Source organism: Ischnura elegans, chromosome 9, assembly GCF_921293095.1.
Source record: "Ischnura elegans chromosome 9, ioIscEleg1.1, whole genome shotgun sequence".
Classification (NCBI taxonomy): Eukaryota; Metazoa; Arthropoda; class Insecta; order Odonata; family Coenagrionidae; genus Ischnura; species Ischnura elegans.
In genome coordinates this window covers 73103963-73125939 of record NC_060254.1, presented here as the reverse complement: position 1 = coordinate 73125939, position 21977 = coordinate 73103963, and the positions used below count along the sequence as shown (strand labels likewise).

Here is a 21977-nt window from a genome sequence, read left to right as displayed (position 1 = left end):
GCCGTTATAATCTCTTATTGATCGTGGAAAAAATGACATTCGGAATCTGTCTGTTCTGCAATCTATCTCTCTTATTTTATTTATATGATCTGATCTTCCGTAGTACGTTGGCGTCCGCAAGATATGGTTAACTTCGTCAGAAAAGACACTGCTCTTGAATTTATCTAAAAGGTTTAGTCTATTTTTCAATCTACGGTCCGACAGAGATTCCCATCCGAGTTTATGTAAGAGGTCAGTTACACTAACAAGACTATCGTAACGACCTTTCACATACCTGGCAGCTCTTCTTTGCACGCGTTCTAACTCTGTTATTAAGCCTTTTTCATGAGGGTCCCAAACACTGGCAGCGTATTCCAAATGTGGTCTAACGAGGGAGAAGTAGCTAATTTCTCTCACTTTGTCGTCGCACTTTCCTAATATTCTTTTAACAAAACCCATTTTACGATTAGCTTGACCGGTTATTTCTCGAATATGTTTATTACACGATAGATCATTATTGAGTCTAACCCCTAGATATTTCACAGATTCAACTGCCTTTAACTGCGTGCCCCGAATGACATAGTTACGCTGTAGGGAGTTATTCTTCTTCCCGAAATTCATTACGACGCATTTTTCCAAATTTAATTCTAACTGCCAAGCATCGCACCAAGCTTGGATAGCAGCAAGGTCATTCGTTAGTTCATCTATATCTTAAAGTTTTGTGTGTGCTAGGTTTATTGGCAGATTACCTTAATGAGTAGTTGGCCTTTGCTTGAATGTGGTTGCATAATGTGTTATATTGCGTAATGTTTTTTGGACCGCGTGCTGTACATGTGGTAAAATCTACCGATTCGATCGATAGATTTTTCTTCCTCATAGGAAAATCTACTAGAATTGGTAGAAGAAAAATTGCGTATGCTTGGTTTCGCTAGGTAGGGCCTCCTTCGCTTCTATAGCGCTGGAGTGTTTAATCCCTATTTCCCTCCCTTCCATTCCTTTCCTTTCCCTGGAGGCGTCGGCGGGCTCCGATCGCGACGGCGCCTCTTTCCTTTTTCCTTCCTCTCCAGCCCCTCCCCGGGTGTCCTGGCGTATAAGCCTCGGGCTTGGTTCCGGGCCCCGGTGCGTTGTACCCTTAGCAGGGTTCGCCTTGAACAATCTCCTCAGAATCGCCTCAGAATTCTTGTACATGTGGTAAACCTATTGCATGTTGGTGATTGATCACCCCCTGCCAAACACCCTAGTGGTGGCTCGCAGAGTATTATTTAGATGTAGATGAACACTTAGCAAGTCGTACCAATGTTGCTATCAAGTCGATTTCTGCTTAACAGCATATTTTTGTCCGGATAAAATGATTCAAATTAGCCTACATCTACATCTACGGTTAGGAAGTGCCTCAAAGGTTCAGATTTGGTTACAATGTGAGAGTTGTGCACAGCTTTCAAAATATCTCTAATGGCGAAATCACATTGTTTTTGTTTGTTTTTTCTCAGAAAATCCTTAAATTAGGCAAATTTTTAATCGGAATACAAAACAGATATGAGTCATTCTCGCTATTCCATACTCTACTTAAAGATAAGCATGGAACCACCAAAGCTACATTCATCGACTAGAAATATGTGAACTACATCTACATAATACCCTGCAAGCCACCTTTTCTAGGTTGTTTGGCAGGGGGTGATCAATCACCAGCATGTAGCATGCAATTGGACTCCCCCATGCACACCACACAGTCCAAAAAACGTCACGCATACTAACAAATTATACTACCATGAAATAATAGTAAAATTAAGAAACATGCATTAAGTTTTACATAACTAGATCATAGGAAAAACATCCTTAGTTCCACTGAGCACTTCGATCAAGATGAAATGGACAAATCACCGAAATAGCTCCTACTTTTGTGATGTGTTATGCTAGGATATTTCTAGTCCACTTCGTATTGCGAGTGACCTTAGGATAGCCTTCAGCAGTTCCTGACTTAGTTCCTCTGATAGCCCCGTCACCATTTTTGTGTTCCTTGAGTTTTGGGAGCGAACGGAAGGATTTTTTTTTGTGGGTGATATAAAAAAAAACCCGGAGAGGTAAAAACGTGAAGTCTTGGAGGGCGATGGTTGAGGGAGAGGTCGTAGTTAGGAAGGCCCTTGGCTCGTTGGGTGGTGGGGCAGAGTGGGGGTCTCCAAAGGCGTTCTATTTCGGCCTCCCGCTGTTCCCAGGTGACTCACCTGTTGAATGTTCGAATGCTCGATAGCTCGGCGCGTCCTCTAGCGGGCCGGCGCGGATTCGGATGAAGCCAGATGACGAGTCGAATGACGTCACGCTCCGCCAAGTCCCCTCCTTCACTTCTGCGAAAATGTCCATGACTTCTAGCTATATCTTTCGATGGAGCTCTGACACAATCCTACTGACCACGATCCATGTGTTTTCCGTTCAAACATGTAACTTTTCTTATTGAGAAGAGTCGTTCCTCTCGAGCCGTATATTAAGGAAGTTATCACGTTAATCCCTGAAATTACTAAACCTATTATGTTAATTCAAGAGCTGTTTATTTTACGAAGAAGTCGGGCGTATATTAAAAACGCCAACATTCTACGGTAGATCAGATAATATACTTCAAATAAGAAATGTAGAATGTAGAACAGATATATGATGGTGATTGATCACCCCTGCCAAACATCCTAGAGGTGGCTCGCAGGGTATTATGAAGATGTATATTCAGAATGTCGTTTTTTCCGCGATCAATAAGAGACTATAGCGGCAGAGTTAGATTTTAGAAATAAGTTAGTTGACCGACACTGTAGCGTACTAACTTAATTATTCTTTAATTGATGTTTCTGATTTTCCTATTATTTCTAATATCATGTTTTGCATGGTCTAGCTGCATAGGAAGATTGCCTTCATGAGTAGTTGGCTGGTTTTGCCTTTGCATGAATGCTGGAGTATAATTTGTTAGTGGGCGCAACATTTTTATGATCTTGTAGTGTGCATGTGGGAATCCTCTGGCATTCAGCATGCCGGTGATTGACCAACGCCTGCCAAACGCCCCGGAAGGGGGGGCTGGCAGGGTATTCATCTACATCTACATAATACCCTTCGAGCCACCTCTAGGGTGTTTGGCAGGGGGTGATCAATCACCAGCATGCAGCATGCATTTGGACTCCCACATGCACACCACACCGTCCAAAAAACGTCCCGCATAATGTAAACGTCCCGTATTATGTAGATATAGATGCTCTGTCGCTGTCCTGATCATGATCTTATATAACGATCATGATCAATATATATATAACCATGATCGTGTATTTTCCGTTCAAACACGTAATTTTTTTCTCATTGAGAATAGTCAATCTTTTGAGTCGTATGTTGAGGAAGTTTTCTCGTCAATGCCTTAGATCCACAAATCTTTTTTCTGTGTGGCGAATTAAAAAAAAAAAACTCGATGCATTTGGCTTGCCTTGGGCACCGGTACGGAAAGGTACGACGACGAAAATAAAAGATTTTTGCTGTTTTTAAAGATTTTTTTCTTACATTTGGCATGAACGTTTTTTATTTTGCGAGGAAAACAATTGAAAAACAACACCTCATTTCTATTTTGCTGCGTTGAGAATTTATTTTGAATTAAACGAGGTAATCTACATCTACATTATACCCTGCGAACAACCTCTAGGGTGTTTGGCAGGTGGTGATCAATCATCAGATTACCACTACCATATGCTGTTAGAAATAATAATAAAATTAAGAAACATGCATTAAGTTTTATATAGGTTAGCAGGCTACACTACAAGTCATCTTCAAGAGCGACACGGTGAACATAATACTAGAGCCACACTATATTTCCAGGTCCGATAGAAGCGATACATTAAGAGAGATGTTTTGCCGAACGGATTGACATGGGAATTCGTGTTTCCCCCGAACTGTAAAGGACTTTAATAAATGCTAGTCCCAACTTCGCTAGAGCACTTCATTTTTTATGCATAGACGGCTGGTGTCCTAAAACCCCTGCCACACGCCTTCTAGGCGGCGTGCGGGGTAGTATGTAGATGTAGATATTATCTATTTACGAGTTTTATCGCTTATGCCGTTATAATCTCTTATTGATCGTGGAAAAAAAGACAGTCTGAATCCGTCTGTTCTACAGTCTATCTCTCTTATTTTATTTATATGATCTGATGCAATGTGTGTATCATTTCCATAAATTTTATATGCCGTTTTGTTATGACATTGGTGTTGTTGAAATCAATTTTTTTTTGAGGATTTTGAGGATTCTCCTTCCTCACAATCTTCAACTTCCTCAAAATTATTTTGCATCTTTTACTTAAAATAGGTAGTTGTTGATTATTTTTCCCCTAGTCATCCGTTTTGCGGAAGGATTCAAATTAACCGAAAATGTAAATGTAAATATTTGTATGTAAATATAACCAGCGCACTTTAGAATACGAGAAAATGTTAATATTTTTACATTTTTTAACTTGCATATGGGAACTTAAACACCGTTTGCTGATGTAAAGGAAGTTTTAAGTTTTGAGCCACATACGCGCGTGTTCGAACGATAAAGCCGGGTATATCTGTCACTGAAAGCTCTAACTGGCACTTAGTTCTCTTAGATCAAGTTTCTTGTCCACTTTAGGTCTTTAAACTTGAACTTTTATCTAATCTCCCTCTTCGACAGAACCTCGTTGAGGCACCTTAAAGTTTTCTAAAATAGTTCGTTTCCTTGGGTTCAAAGTGCCCATGAAGGAGAGAATTGAGAGAGATCCCTTCGCTTGGCGGGGGAAGCCAGTTAGTGTCTTCAGACCTGAAGTGAAACTGAAGAGTGGAGGAACTGTCGTCGTCTTTTGACAGGACTACGCGGTGGAACGCCCGAAAGCTATGAACAATTATAGATCGCGCTTTATTTTTAATTCATGAAAAATGCGTTTATTGTTTAATCTGTGCGGCACGACTGAATTTGATCAAAACATGAATTTTCTTCTGCTATGAAAAACCAGTTTATTTTATGTTTCGTCTTAAAGCGAATGCCTCGAATCAAATCGTTTTGACAACTGAGCATGAACGTCATAACTGTAACTCTTAAATTATTGCTATCATCATTTTTTAACACACATAGGCGCCGACTCCATGGGGCCTGAGGGGGCTCGAGCCCCCACAATAATTCAAGAAATTAATTAAGTTATATTATGCAGTGGCGCCGACTCCATTGGGCCTGTAGGGTCCCGAGCCCCCTCAAAAATTCGTCATGGGTGTGAGGAAATAATGTGTCAGGCTTGTCGATTTTCCCCGGAGTGTTCAGATATCGAGATTCGAGTTATCAGTGTTCTAATGTTGATCATATGACTCTTCTAAAATGCTTAAAAAACTTAAAACTCACTACTTATAAAATTTCCCAGGGCAAGATCCCCGGTTAGGGCCCCCCCAATATTTTTTGTAAGTCTGATTATCTGTTTCATCTGATTATCTGATTATCTGTTTGATGCTGATTATCTGTTTCATCAGAATCCGCTTACTTTCTAGTCGAAGGGTCTACTTATGAGGATCTCTATGCCATATAAATTTACGCTACTCCAAACGATTTTCCCGGATGGAAGGAGCTCTTCTTCCATGTTGCATGAAAAAGGTTTCTGGTCATCCGAGCGAACGGTGCGTGACTAACTGCATTAGCTCAAAATCAAACCATTGATCATCACAGCATAATCGTTTCGTTATAAACTTGAGGCGCCCGAAGTATTCTCTATCATTGTGTTTGCTTGCGTAGATATATTTGTGTCCGGCGATTGTGTATAAAACGATGTTTTTCATTATTTTACTATCGTTGTCGGTTAGAGTCATTAATAGGTGTACCTTTATATGGATGGAATTTTAACTACTCAATGTCAAATCTATTACTATAATTTAATGAAAATAGTACGATTTACATAAAGTTCCATCTTTTAAGTTTTTTTTCGCGGTATTAAGTAAATTGGATACCGACAATAAGACAGAGAAGTAAGTATTTAGTTGTCTACTTTTTGGGATGTGTAATGTTATTCAAAATAATTTGATGCAGCATAACGAATACGTTAATTTCATAAAAACAGTAAATAAAATTCTCTCGCGCAACATCTCCGTGGCGATTTTAGTGGAATAATACCTGCCAGAGTTCTTCAGTGGACTAGTAGGTAATCTATCCTGATTCCTTAGCATTGCTATCATATCCTTAGCATTGCTAAGAGCGAATTTAATTTTGTCATTTGACACTGGGAATTTAGTTTATTTATTTACCAAATTTTGAAGGTGTGGAATCCTTTCCAGTTCACATATTACTTGCCATCATAGACGGATCGTATTTATTTGCAAATAAAATGCCATGTCTGTCTCTTTCATCTAAGAAATCTGATAATTGTTTTTTAATCCACTTCTCATTATCGGATTGGCTTGAAATGTTTCATATCTGCTTGCTTCTGATGATAATATAATATTTAGTAACCAGGCATTTCAAACTTTGTTCCTTAGTGCTATAATTAGCTAACTAAATTTCCTTCTGGAAAATTCGTTTAAAATTTGCTCAATAGATGGCTTTAGTTAAATTTTTTCATAAATTTCTTTGACAGCTATGATGTAATATATTATCTGATTCATAACTTATAATGTGAATATATAAAAGATAAAAACCACGCTTTTCCAATAAAGTGTAAAACGCACTTAATCGTAAAAAATTAACTTTACATCCCTCGGAGATTAAAACGTGGGTGCTGATTAGCTTTAGATATTATTACACGCTCTCCAAGTGAATGAAAGCATTTTAAAAACTTTTTTGCTCATTTTGTACTGTTTCTTTTTGTGTTTTTTATTTATGTGTTTCATGACTTCACATGCTCTGGGTAATTCAATTGAAAACTGTGTTTCATAAATTGAAAGCTTTCAAAGCGTAAATCAGCACTTCAGATTTTTCTCGACCCGCGTTGGACCTCATTCCACCACATCTATTCGACCCTATTTATTGCTGACGGGAATTCGCAGTATCCTTGACCGTTACAGATGCGAAGGCTTCATTCAATTGGTAGCTTTCGGTGTTCCATAATGCGCTGAGAGATTACTTCGGCTACTCGTAACGTGTCGAATTTCTCATGATCCGAAGGAATTCTCTCGTTCATTAAAAGCGAATGGCGAAGGAGGCAGTTGATGTTCGGGGAAGTGAAAAAAATACCCATTGCCTTGACCGGTGATTGAACCCGGATCATAAAATTTCGTTTCGAACCGTCAAGTTCGAATCATCTTGCCAGACGCTTTTATATTATTGAAAATTGGGCGGGCGATAAATCATGTAGAGGCAAGCCTCTGAAATTATCGTAATAAACTTCTTTCGCGGTAAACTTGTTGATTTTAATGAGTCTGATCTGCGTTCACCATTACGCTGGCTTCAAGTGACTCCCAACTTAATTTCGGCCGAACTTAATTAGGGAGTAGCCCACCAACTGATTTTCAGTGCGCCATCACTGGAATGGATCATTTCCTGGAGAAAAAATCCTAATAATGACTCCAGTAGATTAGGATTGCGTTCGTGAGACGATTGATACAACTTGTTATCGTGTTAACAATGAACATTGCGCCCAAAATTTATTCTTCGAAATGCAATGGATAATATTCCGTTCCCTTATAAATTTCTACCCATCTAATCGATTGATCCTGCATAATCCAGTATTGTCCGCAATAATTCAAATTAAATAACGTTCTGTGCTGTAGATTTTCCTTATTCTCGAGTATTCTAAGTATCTCGAAAGTTTATTAGCGATTATGTTTCAATATATCGATATTGTCATAATAGTTATTTGGCAATTGATCATACAGTACCCCAAATAAAAGAGCCGTTCTCTAGAGCTAAACTATCCCAAGCATTATTATCCCTTATTATACGCGGAAAAACAGCAGTTTAAATTATCGGTTCTGCAGTCTATTCCACTGATTCTTTCCTTAATTTATCCTTGTAATTGTTTCTACCATAAAAATTAGCTATCTGAAAATATCTTGAACAACAGGCAAAAACTATTATACCTACAGTTTTCATAAAAAAGATTTAATATAAAGTTTTCCCTTCGATCAGTTAAACCTACTTATTCTAAATTCCTATTTAATTCTGTTACACTACTATGTTTATCGTAACAATTTTTAAGAAGCTGTCGCCTCCGTATTCTATCCTATTATATCTTTAACTATTATGCTTACTACTCATGTAATTAAAAAGTTATTAATTTCTCTCTGTTAATAGATTATTTCTCTCTTTAATCACGATAAATTCTACGCTTGGAATATTTCTTGCGGAATACTGAAAAATCTTAATTAAAATTAATCCTACGATTCCTTCATGAAATTCATTTGTTCGATTTCGCGAGAGGCTCTTCAAACTTTTTTATTCTATGCCTTTTTACTTTTTTCTTTACAGGTCATCGCTTCACTGGTCTCGTTATTGACACAAGTCGTGATTTAAGGCGGCTACGTCCATCCGACTGCCAGCGGATACACCTTCTTGTCTTCACGAAATGCCCCCGTCATCCCTGGGATCAGATGACCAGTTACACCCGGTCAAACTTGTATTCTGACGACTGGTAAGATGGAATCCTTTTGAAGCAAGTATCTGCTTGATCATGAATATCCAATCAATAACGCATACGAAAGCGTCGGATTCTTTAATTTTTTAGACTTGCGCCCCTGCATCCATTTTTCTTTGCATGACATATACGTTTACATATAATCCTGTGAAACACCTACAAGGTGTTTGGCAGGGGGTGATCAATCAGGAGCATGCAGCATGCAATAGGATTCCCACATGCAGACCACGCGGTCATAAAAATGTTTCAGTATACTAACAAATTATACTTACACATTCATGAGAAATCAAAACTTGCCAACCAATTATGAAGGCAATCTGCATATGCCACGGTAAGCCAATGGAAATGCGGACTGTAGTACTGCATAGCTTTCTATAAACATCATATTTCTATTGCTACGTTCCAATTTCAAGTGTATTCGCCTAGTAACGTGTATTTTTTACTGATATCGTCTCTCATGGTGTATACCATATCCCATATAGCAGCTAACTATATAATGGAGTTATTTCATATCATTTTCTTTTTTATTTTGTACCTCAACAGGTAGTTCTTTTTGCTCGCTCAATTTTGGACATCTCGAGATATTTTTTGCAATTCCAAATTACTTACGGGACCTTACAAAAGCTGCAATGTCAAGCGTATTTTGAGAACGCTCGGAAAATCCATATTGATTCCGTCGGATACCTTTTACATTGTCTTCCAAATGAGTTATAGATATTTCTCTTATTTTGGTTTAATATTTTTGTTTTCCGTAACCTCACTCCGTCCTCGACAGTAGCCGATAAATGGTCTATATCATTGAAGGAAGGCATAATAAGTACCCGAGCGATTCGCACAAGTAAAATTAATAGGACGTACAAAGAAAAGATAGAGGTATGTAGATTTAAAAAGGTTAGCTAATTGGTGAAAAGAGTGGAATGCTGTTTCAAGCTAACCCCACGGATTTTTAACTTATGATGATGACCATTGAATTGAAATGTCAGTAGCTAGTGTTATTGCATATTTAAATATTAGTCTCTGTAAAACCACGCGTGACTCATCGCCATATAATTTTAACATCTCCAAGCTCAGTAATTGATTTCATGTGCACACACATTTGCAAAAACGTAATCCTTACGCGCAGCACATTTTACTATCCAAAGTCTTAAAGAACTTAAAACGATGGAGACTTCATCGCAGCGGATAGATGATATATTTAACTCCTTTTAGGGGGTGCGATATTTTTCTGTCAAAGGAGTATTTATATCAGAAGTGATTAATCTGTGTTACACAGTGAAGTCTGCAGTATGAAATTCAAGGCGCCGTGGCTTAGTTGGCTAAAGCGCCTGTCTAGTAAACAGGAGATCGTGAGTTCGAATCTCGCCGGTGCCTTCTTTTTTAATATTTCCATGTCAATACAGTTTATTGATGATTTTTTCGTTTTTATTTTATCTTTCTCATATTTGCACGATACGGTCACATCAATGTTGGATATGACGTGAAACGAATTCTTCCGAAGTACATTTTTTTATTTGACTTTGAGAGGCCATCTTCGGACATCAATTCTTTATTTTTATATTTTTACCACCTAATTTGAAACTGCTGTTTAATTGCCAGTATTTATTATTTATTGCCAATAATTTTGCAAAAATAGTATTTTTTGGGCGGCGGAATACGGCCTAAAATTTATCAAAGCCAACCCAACATATTTTTTAAAGTTTATCTGATAACTTTTCAATCATCTTCTTGGTGGGTTTTGAAAGGTCAACGTGGGACAAAGTATTCATATTTACTTCCTCTAACATGCACTACGCGCCTTGTTTAAATGCCAATAATTATTAAAATACTGTTATGGCTCATCGCATTTTCTCTACATTCACAAATTGTAATGAAATTCCTCCGTCGATTTTACTTGTGGTAGGTTTTGATGGATAGAATTAGTTGTTTAATAGTAGGTATTTAAATTGAAAAGCTCTAAATAATTGTAATAATGGTTTCATATAGAAAAAAAGTTATCATGAGAAAAACCAGTACTTCTCAATGCGTAAATGGTTCGGTCATCTGTGTAATTAAGGATTTTTACTCCCTTAAGACGCGTAAATTCGTCCAAAAGATTATTTGGATATTTTACGACATAAAACATAACTTTTTCCCTCCTCTTTATCTTGGAAACCTTAAAGTTTCGACTTGAGGATAAACTATTCAGCCATTTTGAAATTTCATTCAGCTTGAGAGGGAAAAGGGTGTGTGTCAGAACGGTGGATTTCGGAACAATATTAAACTCTCAATAACATGAAAGCTAACGTTAGTAGTTAAGCTCAACCGTTTATTTCCTTCCTAACTATCGAATAGCCTCAACGGAGTGTAGAGGTCGGCCCATTACAGTTTTTGGGCATTTCTTGCTCGCGGTGATAACGGATTCGGCGTAAGGCATGGACGACGGGAAATCCACGCGTGCTTGGAACTGTCCGAACTCCGTGTGAATTTCGCGGCTAAAAGCGGGAAAACCAATGGGGAAAAAGATGTGTTCAGCGCAAGGATACGTACACCAAGTTTAAGTACTGGGAGGAGACTTCCTCAATTGATCCGAAGATGTGGAATTGCCACTCTTTGGTTCCTAAAACCGGGGCCATAACCGAGGCTAGAACATCAGCTTAGTCCCTCGAGGCGGATTGACTTGCCCTCGGGTAAAGACCAGCAGCATTTTCAATTCGAAAAACGAGTGGAATTCCATTCCGTTTTCCCCACAGCTACCGGAATACACGGCTACTACTACGGAAAACGGCCGCACTGCCTTCAGCGCCACCCATTCCCCTCCAACGTCGAGCGCGCGACGAAGCCATTGGCTCAATGGTAAGCGCCCCATCCCACCACCTCGCAAGCTTTTCCCCTCCCCTCAATCGGCTGTGCCTGAGAGCCTCGTAGAGGCCCGTCGTACTGTAAGCCAGACAGAAGCAAGCTTGCGCTAAAGTCATATCATCAAAACGCGAAGGTGGTTTGTCTCGAAAAGTGTGTTAAATTTGGTCCACTTACACGACTCCCGATGACGACTCCAGTATCAGCTGGTAGCGTCGTGTACTCTTAGCCGGCAGGGGAGTTTGTTTCTTTGGTCAAGCCTTTCGTTTCGGAAGGAGACCGAAGAAAACAAGTGTGGTTTTTTTCCTAAGTGAACGTGTTTTTTCTTCCGAGAAGACTTTTCTTGAGAGGAGGTGGGAGGCTATAAAAATTTCCTCTTCGCCGGAAGGATATTTGGATTCTTGAAGAGCGCCCTTGGATGTCGTGAAACTTGTGTGATCAGTTTGTGCAGTCCTGACTGAGAAGTTCGTAGTAATATATACATACACCCGACGCGTACATGTGTGCACTTCTGTTCCAAAGCCGTTGCAAGTGGCTCAGCTCAGAGAAGAAAAAATGAAACGAGGAAGATTTAGCTGAAGAAGATTTAAAAGAATCTCCCACCTCCCGACTACGAAATCGATAATTTAACCGAAAGGTTTTCGACGAACGAAAACTGTTAAAAAAAAGGGGTTCTAAAGAATTTTTCTCGGGTAAAGAGCCTTAATTTTTTTGGTGGAACGCGTTTTTGTTCGAAAAAAATATCTTCCTCATTTTTCCTTGCAAAGAGAGGACGCCGAATAAAACCCGGGAAATCCGTGGTTTAGCGCAGCAGTCGCTAGCACGGGATATACAGCCAGGTCTTGGTTTTTTTTTTGTTCCTGTTTTTCGAGAGAGAGTCTTCGTTGAGCCGCCACCATGTTTGACGTTTTCGGCTCCGTTCGAGGGCTGCTGAAGCTCGACTCTGTGTGCATCGATAACAACGTGTTCCGGCTGCACTACAAAGCGACCGTGATTATCCTAATCGCGTTCTCGCTGTTGGTGACCTCGCGACAGTACATCGGTGATCCGATCGACTGCATCGTCGACGAGATCAATCCGAATGTTATGGACACCTACTGCTGGATCCATTCCACTTACACGATACCAGACCGGATTAATGGAAAGGTCGGTATTGAAGTGCCACATCCCGGAGTCGGACCAGACGGCAGCGGTGAGGAATTGAAGTACCACAAGTACTACCAGTGGGTCTGCTTCGTCTTATTTTTCCAGGTGAGTTTATTTTCCATTCTGCACGATATGTTTTTGTTGTAGAGTAAAATGGAATGTGGTTGAAACTCATTTGGTTAGTGGGCGTAGTGTAGGTTAGAGTAGATTATTTTAGCCATGTAAACATTGATGAGATATTGTAGTGATGGATTTATGTTTGCAGAGGTTTTTTTTAAAACCTTTACTCATGTAATTAAAAAGAGAAAGTAATAAAATAAATGCCATCGCTTTCATTCCTATTCATACCAGTATTATGCATATAAAATAACCTAAAAATTAAAATTATATAAACAATTACACTATGCATGTATCCACTGAAACCTTCTTGAAAAGGCTTCGAGTAGAATATTTTAACCATGTAAACAATGATGACATCTTTGCATAGAATAATATACTGATAGTAGTGGTTACTTCCTTACTGCTTGCTGTACGTTCGCTTCTGTTTGTGATTATTGATTGGCCTGTTTTTACCTTGAGCTGGGTAATGCAAGTTGGTAATATCGATAAATCACCTTAAGGGATCGGTTGTTTGTTTCGCTTTTGATTGCGAGTTTCATTGTTGTGAAGCTTGATGTGTAGTCTACATTTCGAATTATTCCTTGCGAGCCAACTCTCGAGTTTCCAGTGTTATTGGGAACCCCTGAGTTATGCGCCCATAGGAACGGACAACAGAAAACAACCTCGAGGGGAAGGTGAAATCAAATCGGCTGGTTCGTGGTTCGCCGGAGGCCGCTAGGTGCGCTTCGATCGATGACGGATCGCTTCTTCCCTTAGTAAAGCTTGTAAACCAATGGGAATAATGGGGGACTGCAGTGGGATGCGGATTGTTTTGCATACATTCAGCGTGTTGTTGAAAATTTAATGCATTTCGCTAGTAAAATTTGTAATTCTTAAGCAGCATATTCACCAAATAAATATATATAAAATTAATTGTCAAATTAATCCGTTGATTCTTGAAGAAAGCCTTGAAATGGATCCACATTAACCATCTTCTGGAATAACAAAGATTCAGTTATCTTTAAAGATCCAATATTTCATACCGAACGTATTGGTAGTTCGTCGCGGGATGCCTGTTTGTTCTCTAAAGTTTGTTTTTATATTGAGTTTATGGTTGTGTATCTTGCCCTCTCCTCTTTCTATAATCAAAAACGTCGTTTCTCGTATGCGGATGAATGAAAAACCTAGTTTTTCTGAAAATATTACTTAAGTATCAGATGCTATCAATATGCATAATCCGAGGAAAAACATATGTATGTGAATTATACTGTTCAGATGTTTATCTTAATTTGTGATACTTACGGGTTGTTTTTATTTTGATGACGAATGCGATCTGAACTAGATTAAGTTATAAGTTACTTAGTTTAAATCCTGCTTGGGGATTAATCGTGCAAGGTAAAAATCTTTTGCACCACTAAGCAGAACATGCTGTATGCCGAATTTTAAATTCTGAGAACAAAATACCTCCCTCATTTTTCTTTTCATAGAAGTACTACTTGTTTACAGGATATGGCCTTTGATAATGAAATAAATGTAAAATATTAACATTCGTATGGATATTGATAGGAGTTGTTTAATAACGAAGAGGTCTTAATAGTTTAGTGTTTTTTATTTATTGAATACAGATGATAATGGTACGTAATCCTCTCAAGCTAAACGCCTTACCCCAACCATTCAAAATAAACAATTTTGTTTAATATTTCCTGATAAATATGCAATACATTGTGTACCCTATATTTCCATGTTTATAAACCAAGATAAAGTAATTGTACAGCTGTTTGTTGTCAAGTTCAAGATAGATCTCACTATGCTAGGATATTTGGATGGTAAAGTTGAAAGCCAGTTGACTGTCAACTCATTTTCTGCCCCATTTTTGAGGCTCTGGTAAGTAAAATCTGGACAGAATAGTCACTGCTATGTTTGCAATAACAAACCTTGAGTAAATAAATGAAATTGGTCCAAATTTAGGCCCACAAATGGCCGATCATAGCAATCCTCGCTTCACTTAAAGCCTCTTTATTGTCTCCGAAAAGATAATCATGCTAATTTTCTGAATACCTCGTTTCCAGTGTGATAACGCGGTTAGAAACAGTTGCTCATTTCATATTGATAGTAACGTAAACACCTCTGGTTCGCTGTGTCAGTTTTTGTTCTTAGCATCACGAATTTTTTGTTTCGTTTCTTTTCGATATATATATTCTTGAGATTGCAAGTCGTAAAACATCGAATGGAAGCTCATCAAAACAATGAATTAATTCTGCAATTATTCCGTAAAATAGTGTTTTTTATTGTAGCTATCCCGGTTTTATTGTAAAATACTGAATATTTGCTTTTGACCCGTGGATATTTATTTCCATTTGTTCATCAAAAATCTCAATAATGACTAATTATTGTTCGTACCAGAGCATATCCTTCCAAGTGCCTTTTGATGTTACGAGGGTAGACCTCGATCGGCGAGACACCTAGCGGCGGCTGTAGAACCATGAACCTGTCCCCAACAAGATTCTCGCTCGTGGGAGCTGCGTCGGCCACCATATCTGATTTGCATCTTTCTGCACCATCGTTCGCGTGAAGAAGTTAGGCATGTAGTTACATGTAGGATATTTAGGGCCCACTAAAAGTTTTATTCATATAGATCGGTTACTGGGAAGTAGATGTGTTAAAAGTTGAATGAGGAATGGAATTACAATAAGTAGCTGTCCTTCTTGGCGAATGACTACGTTTCATACCACGGGAAAGTGACTTCATTAACCTCCTTTAACCTTATCCGAATTCGTTCATCTGGTTTTAATATTATCGTACGATATACCGCAACATGGTGATTGTCTCGAAATAGCTACGTATGTCATTTCACATTTCACCGCGATAGGCAACTAAGAGTAAGGTAATATTTACTCTCCATCGAAGTTGTTGCTAGACATTATTATCGACGCTTTGAGTTGCTGCTATTATTGACGCCTTTTGAATTATCGTTTTACTTTTAACCCTTGATCATCTTCGCTGTTGTTGTGCCTGAAAATTGTTGATAATGATATTGCCATGTTGGTTCAGAATATTGCTATGATTCGATTATTATAATTTAAAATTTGAAATTAAATACGGTTATAACTTCTTGTAGTACGCCGATGATCTTCAAAACATTTGTTTTCTTGGCAGATATTGAGTTCTGCATTTGTTGAATGGTACCTTGTCGTAGATATTTATATGGTAAAATGGCATATAGAGGGGGTTTAATTCAATAATACTGATAATGCTGCTAACGTATATTAGCATTCAAATCGTATTTGGTGCCATTTTTCTGTTTTGTCAACATTTCGTATGGCTTTGAAGTTCTCAGATTATATTTTATTATTGGGTTCACGGGATGATTCCGAGTTTTGATTTACATATTTCCCAACTGTAAGCGCACCGTTGGTTTTGAAATTTTGAGTGGTTATATGACGAGGCGGCGCTATTTGAAGCCGGGCATTACGTATTCCTACGCCATTGCTGTTACTGGGGAGTCAGCACGTGGTGGCGCCAAGATCAATAACCGTACAATTTCGATCGTCGCTTTACAATTGCGTGTTCCCACTGATCAGTAGGCTCCCGTTGGTGCATCGCGGCGCATTTGAATTCTGGAATTCGTGTTTTGGCAATTTCATGTGTCGGAAAAAGTGGTACTTAGGAGTTTAGGTAAACCGTTATTTACGGCTCTAATTTGCTTGGCCTTGTGTAGGAGTCGCTGTGTTCGTTTCCTTGGTGAGGAAACAAAGACAAAACATCGAACAGTATTTTCTCACTGCCATTGCTGACGTCTTAATTGAGTTAGTGTCATGTTAAACTTTGCTATAAATTGCTTGGTATTGACGTAATAATGCTATTCTTTTGAGCTATAGGTCAACTGATTATGTGCGCCATTTTATTGATGTAATGTCTTCAGATTTTGGAATCGGGCAAAGGGGGGGATGCAATTGGTGAAGATAGGTTAAAGTTCTTTGTTTATATGTGCAATATGATGCAAACCATTGTGAAACCAAAATATCCTGGCATCGATTACAGTAGTAAATCTGGCTTCAATTTGAAAATGGTCTTCGAAAATTAATTTCAATTCATAACATCATTTTTTTTTACCTTTAACGGTAATTTTTAAGGGGTTTAAGTATGAAATCAGCTTAAATTGCATTAAAAAAACTATTAATGAGGGCTGGGCTGTTTCAGGATTTCCCGTTTAGTTAATACTGAATATTGTGGTATCATTTCTTGCTTGTATTGACCTTTCTATTGTTATGCATGTTGAATGTAAACTCTATATCTTTAAGTGGGCGGATTTTCAGTTTTATTCGTCAGAAAATCTATTCCATTTCATTACTTACTTCATTTTTTCCATTGCTGAGGTATTGAAAAAATCCCTAATTTATGTTCGTTGTTTACTTTTATTGGTCCCATCATTACGAAAATTAAGGTATGCTTATGGATTTATGTATTTATTTATTTATTGGTTTGGATGGTGTATCCGTTATACGGCCTTATATATTTGTGGGTTCGGAGATAAGATTTCTTAGGATACATATTTTGGGCGAAGCCACTTGTGTCTTTTGGAGAGTAACATCTGTGATTTCCTCATTTGGGCGTTGTTTTTATTATTTACAGCCCAAAAACCAATTGCGTTACATATTTCCGTTGTAAATTTAATCATTAGCTATGTTCATTCTTTAGTATCGATATGTTGGTCATGTGGATAAAAAAGAAAAATTATTTCACAGTCCGCACTTCTTTGCAATATCTCTTAATAAAGAGAATTTTCGATATAAATGTTGGTCTCTGTATGTGTAACGTACATTGTTCTTTCGTTTCTATGGTGACTAGCCTTAGATTATTGTTCAAGTGACCGCAGTGATTTCAACGGTGGTCGTGACGTGTTTCTAGGAGAGAGGATCGATGTGATTTTTTTATTTATTATCAATTAATAATTTTCAGAGGAATTTGTGAAAGTATTATGACTTAAGCTGATTCTTGATCAATGTTCCATGATGTACTCCATCGTCGAGATAGGTAAACGTGGTTGATTTCTAAGTGTTATAGTGGTCGAGTCTTCACTGAGGGGGTTGTTTTCTCTGGGGTATTACACAAGATGGAGGGTAGAGCGTTTAGAAGGCAGGCTTGAACTCTGTCGTGTGTGTGGAATTTTGACTTATTCGTTTTTTATTTTCTTTCTATCGAAGGACATCCGTCAAAAGTTCTGATTAATGTACACATCTATTAGGCTTATTTTGTAAACATTAAAAAAGACTTGCATCTCATTTGCCCCGTTTAGATCATTTTTTAATGCTCATTCGGGTTATCGTACATTCAGTTAAAACGAATGTGCTGTTTATTGTCCGCTCATCAGAATTTACCTTCTCTCGGTGTTTTTTTTTCATATTTTTTATTTTTTCTTCTCTTGTAATTTTCCTGCGTAATCACGCGTGATATTTTTTTTACTGTTAGTCGAAAAATTCTTGCATGAATTCGTTTGGATGAATTTAAAAACATGTTTTCGTTGCTATTTCTTGGATTTTTCCTCATTCACCTTTTGGGTATGGCAACAGATTAAGGTACTACGGTTACCCTTTCTCCTTGTTTTATTTTTGTGCATAGCCACTCGCAATTGTGTTGCTTTTGTTTAGATTTGCTTGCGTTGATTTAAAATTTGCGTTAATTTCTACTGTTCGGAAATTATCTATTGTTTGGCTCGTGTGATGTCCGTTTTGTAGTATGCTTGATGCTAACAGTGTTGCATATAGGATCTTACTTAGGATGTAGGGAAACGGTTACTTCCATACCAAATAATGTTACAGAAATATTGTTATCATTGCCAATGCAATGCATGCGTTATTTTTATCTTCAAAGGACAAGGCATTAGCTCACTTTCACCCCAAATTTAAATTTGCCTTTGTTGCTAGGAATCTATCTATGCTCTTTGTTTTATCTTATTTAGCTGCAATGATGATTTTACCTTGGCACCGCGGTGTTAATGGCAATATTCAAAGTATCAAAAGCTGCCGCTACGTTGCCAATTTTCATACGAATTGAGTTTACAGTTGTTAATTTGCCTGACGGCTTGACTGTAGGGTATAATGCATTGTATTCTCACCATGCTTGGATGTTTTCTGTTTATTTTCTCGAAAGTTCAGGCGGTATCGATTTTGAGCGGTTCCCCTAATTTTGGCCCCCCGCATCAATCCAGAATATTCTCCCCTCGCTAGGGGAGCCTTTTCACTGACCCTTTACATAAGGAATAGTTTAGGCTCAACTGCAGCAAATTTGCAATTGAACCTAATGTAAGATATCATTGACTGTAAGGTTGAAGAGTTTCATGGGGAATTTACTTAATAGCAATCAGGTTCTTCCTGACGAAACTAGAGGCGTAGCCATCTTTAGCACGCAACTTGAGGGAAATCTGGACTGTCACGCTATGTTTACTAGTTCAAAGTTTCGGACTGAGGTTCAGTGAGTGGTTAGTAACTTCTTTGGATACTTATTGTGTAGGGCCGTCTTGTCCTTCCGTTAGTAAGTTATTTAAACAAATATTTTGATTCATTGCACATATCACGTATATAAATGCAACTCTAATGTTGCTGGAAGGTTACACGGGATTTCCATCGGGTCAGGTTCTCCAACTCCATCTCGGCCGACGTTTCGATGGGCGAGTTGTCCATCGTCTTCAGGGCATGACGGAAATAGAGGCGCCCATCGAAACGTCGGCCGAGATGGAGTTGGAGAACCTGACCCGGTGGAAATCCCGTGTAACCTTCCACAATTCTATACGCCGGGAAAGCCTAAGATCATTCTTTTCATGTTGCTGATTATAGGTGTGTTTTTGTTCCATGGATTTCATTGTTCTGCTAATTGATTTTTCAGGGGTGTAGGAATCTTTGGAAATATTTAATCCGATTTATAATTTGGTTTTCATTTTGTTATTCGAAAGAGATATATTTTTCGAGCGACAAAAGTGGTTCTGGAAGCAATTGTAAATCTGTGGCAAAAGTAATTTAAGGAATTAAAAGCAAATATTGTTATTTATGTGATTTTTTGTACCAGATTTTGTGGAAACACATGCTAGATTCACTTGAACCTTAATTTATTTATATCACGTTAGATATGCCTGTGTGTCTTTAAACTTGCTTATTCACACAGATGTTTGACATTTTGTATTTTTTATCTTTTACCTGATGAACATTGTATGATTAGAATGAAAATTGACGGTTAACTGTACTAAGGTTATCAATTTAAAAAAGTGATCAGATACATCTCATCGGTAATGGTGCTATTTTATTCGCAATTATTACTAGCCAACTGTCTCAAATTCAATCCGTTTCTTTCGGATTTCATAAGGACGGTAGCTGGATTCCATATGTTGCTTTCTACCATACCGTTCGGAAGGTCTCCCTTGCGTTTGAATCTGTGGGCGGTGAGTGACCGGTTCCTCGTGGACCTGTCATGTTTTCTCGCCGGCAACCCGCTGGGCGGCCATCTTAAATTTTAAAGTGCTCGGGTCGATCGAAGAGTGATGCTGGTCAATTGCAGAGGGCTGGTCGCGAAACCGTGTCTACGGGCAACCGGTTGCGCTGGCTACCAGTTTTACCATTCCTCCCTCTCCCTCCTGCGTCAGTGGACCGACGTCTGGACGTCTATCTTAGAAGTTCTCACTCACATGCATGGACATGTGCCTTTGTTTGCTGCTATTATTCACAGTTCACCATATTAATCTCTTAGAGCGTTTTAGGGTCTCCTTTTGCTGCGTGATTGATTATCCGCGCAGGTGATATCAATGCCCGGTGATGATTTTTTTGGGCTTACGTTACGAGGAGGCCCGATGAGAAGTCCGATTATATAGATATATACGTGATGTTTTTGATCCTTGTCTGCTCATGGCAATTTAAGCATAGTTCACGTTTTTGATTCTTGGTTGTCTGCGATCGGGATTATAAGGCTGTTCGCTGTAGATCGCTGGAAAATGTGGCGTTTACCCCTTACCCTAGACTACCGTGTGCAGTATTAAGCTATAGCTGGTGATTGATCACCCCCTACCAAACACCTTGGAGGTGGCTCGCTGGGAATTATGTTGATGTAGATGTATTCAAATTGTACCATGCAATCCACTTCTAGAGTGTTACACAGAGGATGACCAACCACCACGACCGGATGTCATGTTGGTGTGCATGTAAGACAATCCTCACATGCTCACCAGATGGTCGTAGTAATACAACGAATACGATAAAAAATACATGCGTGCCCATTTATGTAAATGCCTGTTGTGTAATAAGCGTATAATAAATTTCAAGTCTTATTGTCTTACTTCCGATTCGTTGTTTTGATGAGGTGTTTTATAAATAGGTTTTTAGTTTGAAAACAGCACATATTCTCTATTAATGGTGTATTGATTGTCTTTTTGATGTGCCTTATTAATCATAAACTCCCTACGACTATATGAAATCGCCCTTTTTGAAATGTAATCATGTAGGTAGATTGTGAACTGAACAGAAAAGTCAAATGTGGGGGGGGGGGAGTCGGGCGAGATAATTACTGAAGCTATCTATTTAAATCTACCTCCAGTTGAAAAATTGAATAGTATTATATAAATTATAGACGCTATAGATGAGAGATATGGACTTGGTTATATAAATCTTGATTCCTATCTCGCGATAATGCTTCGAGATAGTATTTTGCGAGCCTTAAGTGGCAACTAGAAGTGTGCTCTTCTATTGGTCGATTATCTCAAAGAGTAACGTGTAATAGCTAGTGGGAAAGTGTTATGTTATGTTTAGTCTTTAGTGCTTTGATTTAGCTGGAGCTTTATCAAGTATCCAGCAAGTGATCTATAGGGTCCATGTGGGGTGTGCTTTGCGCACCATTTCGTAGTCGGTGCATTGTTTTCTAAAATAAACCTTATAAACACACGTACCTCCCAAAGCCATGAATCCGAAATGGATTTTTGCCTTTGGGAGGCGTCTTTCTCATGGGCTGCTACTGTACACACTCCTGGGCTCCGTTGAAGCATAGGTTTCCATGTATTCATGGCCCTAAAACAGATAGCATACGTCAGTGACATTCTATTGCTATGGAGCTGTTGTTTGTGAAATCACTGGAGAAGGAAATAGACATTTATCTGTATTTCCTTCGAAAGAAGCCAGTTTTTAATGTTTTGGTAGCTGTACGTATAGTTTGTTTATTTTAGGATATAGGGCTCGTTGAAATGGGTTGAATATTGATCCTTTTCTTCAGTTGAGTCCCTACGAAAGCTGTTCATTCGTCTCTTCCATACGCTGTTTAAAAAGTGAGTTCTCGCCCCAAGAAATAGTTAATGCATCGTTCTTG

At 38.5% G+C, this 21977-nt stretch overlaps 1 protein-coding gene and 1 non-coding gene across 2 annotated transcripts in view; both read left to right on the top strand.

Moving 5' to 3' along the window:
* Positions 1–9855: 9855 nt before the first annotated feature.
* On the top strand, positions 9856–9929 carry Trnat-agu. The gene has a single exon. It is a non-coding gene; the product is annotated as a tRNA-Thr (tRNA).
* A 1517-nt stretch (positions 9930–11446) lies between these two features.
* The window catches only part of LOC124165967 (innexin inx2), a 30464-nt gene continuing 19933 nt past the window's right edge, over positions 11447–21977 (top strand). The window contains exon 1 of the mRNA XM_046543517.1: positions 11447–12644. Coding sequence (XP_046399473.1) covers positions 12291–12644 — 354 coding nt within the window. The 5' untranslated portion in view covers positions 11447–12290. The remainder of the gene's footprint in view (positions 12645–21977) is intronic.